This window comes from Scleropages formosus, chromosome 25 (genome assembly GCF_900964775.1).
Source record: "Scleropages formosus chromosome 25, fSclFor1.1, whole genome shotgun sequence".
NCBI lineage: Eukaryota > Metazoa > Chordata > Actinopteri > Osteoglossiformes > Osteoglossidae > Scleropages > Scleropages formosus.
In genome coordinates, this window is record NC_041830.1 from 6,367,596 (window position 1) to 6,377,227 (window position 9,632).

At 42.7% G+C, this 9,632-nt stretch overlaps 1 protein-coding gene across 1 annotated transcript; it reads left to right on the top strand.

The window, feature by feature from the left end:
• Positions 1–1,294: 1,294 nt before the first annotated feature.
• Positions 1,295–8,694, top strand: wnt9b (wingless-type MMTV integration site family, member 9B). Its single transcript, XM_018741938.2, has 4 exons — positions 1,295–1,475; positions 2,945–3,198; positions 4,218–4,483; positions 6,658–8,694. The coding sequence occupies exons 1-4, from the start codon at positions 1,390–1,392 to the stop codon at positions 7,117–7,119; spliced, it is 1,068 nt and encodes a 355-aa protein (XP_018597454.1). The 5' UTR covers positions 1,295–1,389; the 3' UTR covers positions 7,120–8,694.
• Positions 8,695–9,632: the final 938 nt, after the last annotated feature.

Consider the following 9,632-nt stretch of genomic DNA (forward strand, 5'->3'; position numbering starts at 1 on the left):
CGCAAGGAAAACATGCAAACTCCATACAAAGTGAACGGGGAACAAACCCATGCCTAATGGCTCTTTCCAGGTGCTCTGCGACACAATGCCACATACATCACAGTCTCATTAAATTACACTTAACAACTAGTTATTTTCTATATGGTGTCGGCTGATTATTTAGAAGCTATTTCCACAAACTGATTATCCATCTCACACACACACACACATTTTCGGAACCGCTTGTCCCATACAGACTCGCGGGGAACCGGAGCCTAACCCGGCAACACAGGGCGTAAGGCCGGAGGGGGAGGGGACACACCCAGGACGGGACGCCAGTCCGTCGCAAGGCACCCCAAGCGGGACTTGAACCCACCGGAGAGCAGGACTGTGGTCCAACCCACTGCGTCACCGCGCCCCCGATTATCCATCTCTTCTCAGTTAAATCAAATTAAAAGTGTACTGTATGTTACTGGCATGGCTCTTACTACCAAAGGACGCAGAGGTGGTGACTTAGGTATTTTTGACCTCTCTATTTATATATTTATCAGTTTGCAGACGCTTCTCTCCAAAGTGACTTCCAGTGAACAGTTTGTAGTAATATCAGCCCACACTTTGTTCTTACACTGCTTACAATGAGTCACTCATCCATCTACCAGTGAAAAGCACTCTCTCTCTCACACACACACACACACACACACACACACACACACACATTTTCAGAACCGCTTGTCCCATACGGGGTCACGGGGAACCGGAGCCTACCCGGCAACACAGGGCGTAAGGCCGGAGGGGGAGGGGACACACCCAGGACGGGACGCCAGTCCATCTCAAGGCACCCCAAGCGGGACTCGAACCCCAGACCTACTGGAGAGCAGGACCCGGTCCAACCCACTGCGCCCCCCCAATGTGACAGCAACATTGAGTTATTAAATGCTGATCTGGTTTTACTGCTTTTTATGTTGAGTAATGAAATTAGAGTAATAAGGAGGATCAAAATGTCGAAAACTTCCTTTCTTACCCTAATATAGAGAAGGCAAATAACCGCAGGTGTTCCAAGACCTGTATCTCCAAAATGCCCAGAGTTAAAAAAAAAATTAAAAAAAAATTTAAAAAAATAAAGTTGTTCTGTCCACGCCCCGCAGCGAAGGACTGAGACACCTGAAGTCGCTCTGAAGTGGGAGGGGCTTATTAGTGACTGTGTGGGCGGGGCTCTGCTCTCCAGGACAGGCCAATGGCAGCCCTGCGCATTCCCCGGAGGCCTCGCCCCTCTGGGGACCGCACCTGTCCTGCGGTGGGATGAGCGCGTGCCCCTATTAAGAGTCGTTTAAGAGGCGTCGTGGGCACGAGGTGAAGACTGATTTCGCGCAGGAGACGGAGCGACATGAAGAGCGGCGGCCGCCTGGAACCATGTGGCCCGGGCTCCCGAGGACCGCGCGCCTGCTGAGACTGCTCGTGCTCTGCGTGCTGCTCTCGCACACGTCCGCCTACTTCGGGTCAGCAGCACGTCGCATTCCTCACTTATCTCGTTCTTACCTCTTCTTACGGTCAAATTACATAACAAAATAGCGTCCTTTTAACGGTCTCCGAGTTTTCATTGACATTTACGGCTCACGTTCAGTAGCTGCCGCCATAGTCCTTCAGAAGTGTCTAAAGATGCTCACTGAGGCAGCGGGGGAGTCACTGTTTCGGACGCGAAATTCGGTGCTGAAGCGAAGGACAGAGAGAGGGTTTGGTCTCACTTCTGTGTCGTTTTCTCATTCTGTTGCGTTCAACCCGAATTACAACTGCAACAGAGTTAACATTTTAAATATTTTTTTCCATTTTTGTCAAATTCGGTGAGTGAAAATACCTCAGAGATGTTGAATGTACGTCAGAAACGAAGCCGCATCTGTACAGTAGGACAGCTCCGTACTGATGGAAATGATGGAAAAAGAAAATTTAAAAAAAAAAAAAAAAACATGAATCATATTACTGACACACAATGGTTGTTATTATTATTATTAATAATAATAATAATAATAATAATAATAACTCTGTCTGTAGTGATTTCTGAGCATTTTACCACACGGTTCATTCTCTTCGCCTTGAAATGCATATTTGCCTCAACTGCTTTGCTTTTTCTTTTTGCTTATTTCATATTTTGTCTAATGCCTTTTTTTTGGCAAACTTACTGAAGTTATAATTAGCTGCTAAACATAGGGTGGCGTTAAACATGAACTCTAAACGCTTTAAAAATACTTAAAGAAAGTTTACACTGAAACGAACGAGAATTTATGGGGAAAATTACACTGAAACGGGTTTGCTGGAAAAAAAAACTGACTAGACCCAGATATGTACCATAATCCATATATTTTAGAAAATAAACAATTTCCGACCACTGTCTTCATTAAAAAAAATACGAATTTGTAATGTCATATATAACAAAGATGCTATAATATTCATCTCCCGATTTATAGTCATGCTACAAAAACAGTAGCACCCTTACTAATAATAATTTACATATATTAAACACTGTCAGTTACTGATATTTTTTTCAGACTAGTAATATGTTCTCTTTCATTTTTTTTCTCCTTACACAGAATTTTATAATTGGAGAATAAACAAAATCTTAGCTGTTTTTATATAATGGTTTAGCCATATTGTTTTTCTTTGCTTAGAATGTTGAATATATTATGTGTACTTTTAAAAATTGTAATTAACATGAGATATGTACAAAATGCTGGAGCAGTAACTTTAGAGTAGGGAAAATTTGTGAAATATCGTTTGTTTCAAGGGAGATTCGATAAACATGTATTTTCATTGATATTCTTTCGAAAATCAAACATTTTTATTCTCAGTATACATGAGACATTGGGGTCACTAGGAATTTTTCTCATGCTGGTATCTTGACCACTTATTCACATTACAGCAACTATTTGCCAAATGAATAAAATTCACCTTGGCCTTCTTCATCCTCTTATAGGTTGACTGGAAGGGAGCCTCTTGTGTTTTTACCGGCTCCCATGTCCAATGAGCCTCCCTCAGGTAAAGCGCACCTGAAGCAATGCGAGCAGCTCACTCTGACCCGCCGGCAGAAGCGTCTCTGCCGCAGGGAGCCGGGCTTGGCTGAGACCCTGAGGGAGTCTGTTCGTCTCAGCCTGCTGGAGTGCCGCTACCAGTTCCGCAATGAGAGGTGGAACTGCAGCATGGATGGCCGAGGCAGCGTGTTAAAGAGAGGTGCGAACAATATGTCAGTAGTTTCTCAATGCCCAGGTTTTAGAACTTCAGTCTATGGAGAGAGGCAGAGTTATTTTGGTGAAGGAGAGAAGTATATTAAATGTGTAGTACAGCAAGAAGGATTCTTGTACCATAAAGCTGGCTTTATGATTAGTGATTATACTAATGGGCTTTTGGCCTATCTTCTAAAGTAATGGTTTCCTTCAGAAAAGGCATTACATGAATGATTGTCCCCAATTTTCCATTGTTCATAATGTATAAATTGAGTGACAAAATGTAATGCATTTTGAAATAAAAAATGAAATTAAAATACATTCATGTGTCTCCAGTAGCTCAAAAATATGGCTGGGGAGTTGAATCACATTCAAACCAACTTTGAGGTAATGAAGGATTTGAAGGCCTTCTTTTCCTGTACGCCGGTCCTGCGTAGAACTGGTGGTATTTTTAGCTTGGAAAAGAACGCAGATCCCAGAGGAAAAGGGCGGTGAGATCCCTCACTTTCATCTGGGAAAAATCTCTTCCTAGTCAAAATAATAATTAATTGGATCAAAATACACCCTAGTAATGGCTCCTGGTTACACAAACAGTGGGAGCCATCCTTATGGATATGGATCTGAGAGATTAGTTTGGAGACAAATTACCTTGTTACATAAAAATAAATTGTCACCCTTGGTTTAAACCGTTAGTCTGTTCTTTATTTTCCAGTTATCCTGTTCCCTTAGTCTAATTTTCAAAAGTGCGTTTAATAACGCTTTCAAAGAATTATAGCCTAGGGATATGTGTTGGATATCAGATGGGAATGCAGTTCTGAAAATTAAGGGATGTAATTATTTTTAAAAATATGGGGGGCAGACTCCTACACCCTTACTAAGGAATTATACCTTGGTGGTAATTATGTAACAGTTATGCATACAACACTGTGTATCCATGAGTACTGTTGGACAGTATATTCTCAAAATGATTTGCACACTTCAATGCACAACCAGCCTGACCACGTGCTGTCCATACGTTTCTCGCAGGATTCAAGGAGACTGCATTCCTACTGGCGATCTCTTCGGCTGCCCTGTCGCACGCGCTGGCCAAGGCCTGCAGCTCTGGCCGCATGGAGCGCTGCACATGTGATGACTCGCCAGACCTGCAGCACCGCGAGGCTTGGCAGTGGGGGGTCTGTGGGGACAACCTTAAATACAGCACCAAGTTCCTAAAGAACTTCCTGGGCCAGAAGCGGGCCAGCAAGGATCTAAGAGCACAGATTGACTCTCACAACATCAACGTGGGCGTTCGTGTGAGTGCCCACCTCTTTTAGTCTCTAGTCATAAGTTAACTCCTTAAATGCTAACAATGTCATGCCTTAATTTTAAGGAAATACCACACAATGGCTTATACTAAATTACTCTTAACTTTATTACTAGTATGTCTTGACTCATCAATCATAATTAGAGGACAGGTGTTAATGACAATTTCACACATTGTTTTAATGTTGCAAACTTAAAGAGATGTAAAATGTTTAAATTTAATGTATAACTAAAAAATATGAATAAATGCTCATTTCAGGTTATTATTATTGATTTAGCTGACACCTCTGTCCAAGGTGGCTTAGAATGCTACCTTTGGGCAGTGTGAAAAAAGAGGCTCAATACATTTATTTTATTGATTCAGTTAAACTGAAAAATTTTTGGCCCCTATGAAGCCGTGCTGGTTTTCCAGCAAGTATTAGTAGTGTTTTTGCAGGGAAGAACATGTTAATGTGCTTGGATGATCTCCTGTACCCTCCCAGATAAGGAGCCAGTGCTATGCGAATGTCTACAAGGTCGGGAGAGACTCGCAAGAGCCAGGTGTTTCCAGGCATGATAAAGCTTGCTATGTGAACCTCGGAAAATTAAAGGGCTCCCTGTAGAAATGCCAGCAATTAAACATGTGGCCCTGTAATATTCCAACATGCATTTTTTCCACATACGGTATGCTGTAACCCTGCATGCTTAATAAATCTGTGCTGTATGTAACAATTATCTGATTTGAAGGCAGAGCTCCGGGCTCCTTATTTCCTAGCATCAGACCATCGTTCAGACATTTAACTCCATGTCACAGTTAGCCCTTTGGCAGTTCCTCGTTTAGAGATGTGGAACAATACCTAACTGGCAATATCTTCTGTACATCCAGAAAAAAACAAACCTGAAACAAATGAGAAGTAAAAACAAACAGTCTTATCTCTGACCCCCCCCCACTGAAATCAGGTCAGATAACACATTGTGGTATGAAGATAATAAGCCCACACTTGCTGGCAGAAGCAAGGCGGTAGGTGGCTACTTATGTGCCTGTTTAGAGTGGAAGAGGCCTGGGGCCTCATACCTGCACAGGGTGGAATTCCACTGACCTCTTCGCTTACACACACAAACACCCTTGCTGCCCCAGGCCATTCCTGCCCCTTTGCCATTGGAGTCACACCCCTGCCACATGACCCGTCCTAGGCCCCCATCCTCACTAGCACTCTTTCTAGCTGACCGCTCCATTGCTATTTCTCCCAGTGAGGTGAACTCTTAATTGGCACAACACACAACCTGCAGTGGCTTGTCCAAGCACACATGACCAAGTGATCGTATATTGCGCACTTGACCTATCTAACATGTGACTGCCCGTATGGTAACTGAGTGCAGAATCCTGCTGCTGTTCCTTTATAATTGATATTCCTTTACATTTGCATTAAATTTACATTTATTCATAAGCAGTCTCTTTTCTCCACTTGAACATGTAATTCAAGGTATACGAAAGTGCATTTCGGTACAAGGACTTTAGATATGGACACGTACAGTCACATTTTTTTATTAGAGTTAAGACATTACTCAAATAGCCACCCGTAGAACAGAGCGTCAGACAACAAATGCAAAAATCATGACAGATGATGTGCAAATTTTTTGTAGCTTTTAAGAGATCAGGAGAGAAATGGATTTTTAAGAGATGTGTTTTAAGACCCTTTCTGAAGGCTGGAAAAGATTTTGAAGCTCTGAGGGAGAGAGGGAGCTCATTCCACCACATCAGTACCAGAACTGAGAACCTACAGATATTCAGTTTTGGACCCCTTCTGACTAGGACCACCAAGTGGTCAGAGGTGAAGAAGCACTCTAGTGGCAGCATAGGGAGTGACTAGGTCCTCTTGGTATCAGGGTGTTGATTCCTTGATAAACTTAAAATAATGAGTAAGATAATAACAAATTAATAAAGTTACAACATAAGATTTCTTTATCTGGCATGACCTGTCACAATAGCGCATCTGTGTTAAGGAGGAAGTGTAGATGCAGGGTGGATATATACTGCACACAAAGCAATTAAGATCTAAATTAAACCAACCTATGGCATCCATGATACTGATCAACATAGGTAAGTAGTTCCTTTGATGGACACAAATGATCTGAACTTTAATAGTGAGTGACATGTCCCTTGCTCTTTCTCTGGCCTTTACAGGCAGTTAAGAGTGGCTTGAAGACCACTTGTAAGTGCCATGGGGTGTCTGGTTCCTGTGCTGTGCGGACCTGTTGGAAGCAGCTCTCACCCTTCCATGACACAGGCCGGCTGCTGAAGTATCGCTATGACTCAGCTGTGCGTGTCCTGAGCGTCACCAATGCTGCCACCGGCGAAGCAGAGCTAGCGGGCTCCCGTCGTCATGGCCAAGGGCCTCGCCCCACTGACCTGGTGTACTTGGAGGACTCTCCCAGCTTCTGTCGGCCATCACGCTACTCGCCGGGAACAGGCGGCCGCCCCTGCTCCAAGGACACCAGCTGCCAGAGCTTGTGCTGTGGACGGGGCTATAACACAGCGCTGCGCCACACTGCCCTGTCATGCCACTGTCAGGTGCGTTGGTGCTGCCATGTGGAGTGCCAGACCTGCCTGAGAGAGGAGGAGGTGTACACCTGTAAGCAGCACTGAGTGGAGGAGGTGTAGACCTCTTAACAAAACTGAGACGAGGAGCTGTATACCCGTAAACGACCCTGAGAGGAGGAGTTATAAGCAAAACTGGAAAGTGATTGTGTGCACCTGAGAGAAAAAAATACACTGGACAAGGAAAAGATGGAACAGCTGTGAGAATCCTGAGAGAGGAGGTGTGATGCTGCAAAGAAAACAAGGAGATGAGAAATGAAGTGGGGAAAAATTACTGAAAGAGATGGTGCATGTAAACAAAACTTAGATGAGGTGGTGTACACGTATCAAAATACAGAGGAAAGATGAGGTTTATACCGGTTGAAAAGTTTAACAGAACAAATGAAAGAAAAACTGCTAGAAAACAAAGTGCATATAGGGTAAAGAATGCTGCCGGGGACAGACAGTGAGGAGGAAGGGGGAAATTGAGCAACCAGGGAAAAAAAGGAATGGAAAATAAATACTGGGGTGAACAATGCAAGAAAGGTAAATGCCAGTCAGATCTTTTAAGATAAAGGTTTAGGTTTAAAGGCATTTTCATGGTTATAGGGAATGGTGTGGTGAAGTTACTAGAGAGATTGTTTGAGAGGGAGACCTAATGGAACAGTGAAATGGTGAATGTGACCAATGAGGAACAATGTAGGAGCTCTGTGGTTCCTCCAGTCACACTGATTTGAAAGTGAAATGGCTGTCTGTAGTTGAATTATCTGTTACCTGCATGATTGGTGCAACAGGTAAGCAGAAACAGGGAGGAAAAAATACTAATTTTCTGTACTTGAGGATATAACATCCATCCAATAATGACACAGTTGTACCTCCAATCGTGCCTAAGAACATTTTTTTATAAGGTTGTTTGGCTGAAGTGGGCACACTGGTTACTTGCTTTGTTGTTGGTCACTTGATTGCCGAAAGAGTCTTTCCGTCATTGGTCTGTGGCTGTAGAACTTCCCAGGGACTGTCTGTGAAGTCATGAACTCAAATGAGCCTTTGAGTTCAGATCCCAGAGACTTGACCCCCCAGTGCAACACTTACGATCTACAAGCTGTGTTGGAATGAACAGAGACTGATGACCATCCTTTCCCGGATTATGCTGAAGGCTGGCAGAGACTAGTTATCCATATATTTGCCAAAAGGCTGAGTAATTGAATTTTTCAGATTACTGGCAATGCTACCACTGCGCTCTCTTATTGTGTCAGTGTCTGTTGCACTGCACTGTGCACATGCACTCTTCTTCTGATTCATATGCTGCTCTAAGGTTCATGTTTTATGTTGAGGGGAAAATACCACTGGTCTAGGAAAGGCCAGTGGTTCTTTGTCTGTGTGCTTACTGCTGTAAGAAAATGCAAGTGGATCCTGTTGTAAATACTGGAATATTAATAAGCACTTACTGCCCAGTCCTAAATTAGTTCTGTTTTCATATTATAAAACCATATACCTTTGGGTAAATGCAATATTTCTGAAACATGTTGTTGAACACAAACATCCAAAGCCTCACTAGAAAATAACATGCAACATGTTCTACTTATGCTGACTGTCTTGAATTTTGTCTTATGTTACACGATGTGTTAAGTTTTATTTGTATTTGTTGCCTCTTTTATATAATTACAATGTGTACAAATGGTTTAATTTTCATAAATGAAACCATATTGTGATTGCCAATGTGGATTATGTGACATCTTTTCCCAGTTTTTCCCGTTATGTGTTAAACATCTTTCATGCTGCAGTTGTTAATTAAGGAAAATATATAGACAAAAATACAATTCTATGAAGGGTTTAGAATTAAATTCACTTCATATTGTTATGAAGAGGTGATTCAGTATTTTCAGTTTGCTGTCTAGAATGTTATTTAATCCCAAACAAGTTCAACTGTTTAATGTTGCCACTCCTTCAGAATCCTTTAGAATTTATGCTGCCTTTGGTGCCTTTGTATCTAGTTTCGAAATTGTCCATGCTGTGGCATTTTTCCCCTCATTAACAATTATGGAAAATTGCAGCATTTATCCCAGAGACCTCATTGTTTCCCCGTAGTTGAGGGTGAAATGTGTAAGTGGTGCCCCAACATGCTTTTGGTGACGTATCTTTTTTAAAATTTATAACTCTTGTTGTTTGCTGAAAGTCGGAGTGGAGTCACCGTACCTACAGGCCAAACTCCCCCTCTGCGTGAATGTGTGTGACCAACTGGCAAGCACACCCTAAGAGCTGGATTTCAAACTCATTTTGAACAGTTTAGAAAGACGGCCGAGGCACTGTGGGGCTCATTTGATCAACCACCATTCTTTGGAAGATAAAGCCCCTTCTCCCCAAAGCCTGGATGTTATTATGGGAATATTACATCTTTGCTGTGTCTGACATCTGTTTTTGTTGGCCTCCGATCAGGGTAATCACAGGCAGGAGTTCTTGATGCGGGGATGGAAATTCCCTTGTGCTGCAAAGCATTGCACTTAAATTAGTCTCATTGATCAAACCCCAGCCCTTTAAGTTTCTTGTAAATGTTGCCTTAGACAGGTGAGCCACCACATTTC

Bases quoted from the DNA above. Each gene is read 5' to 3' on its own strand.
- wnt9b (XM_018741938.2), top strand. From the start codon at position 1,390: ATGTGGCCCGGGCTCCCGAGGACCGCGCGCCTGCTGAGACTGCTCGTG. The intron at 1,476-2,944 runs GTCAGCAGCACG...ATCCTCTTATAG, and splicing joins CACACGTCCGCCTACTTCGG to GTTGACTGGAAGGGAGCCTC. The intron at 3,199-4,217 runs GTGCGAACAATA...CGTTTCTCGCAG, and splicing joins AGGCAGCGTGTTAAAGAGAG to GATTCAAGGAGACTGCATTC.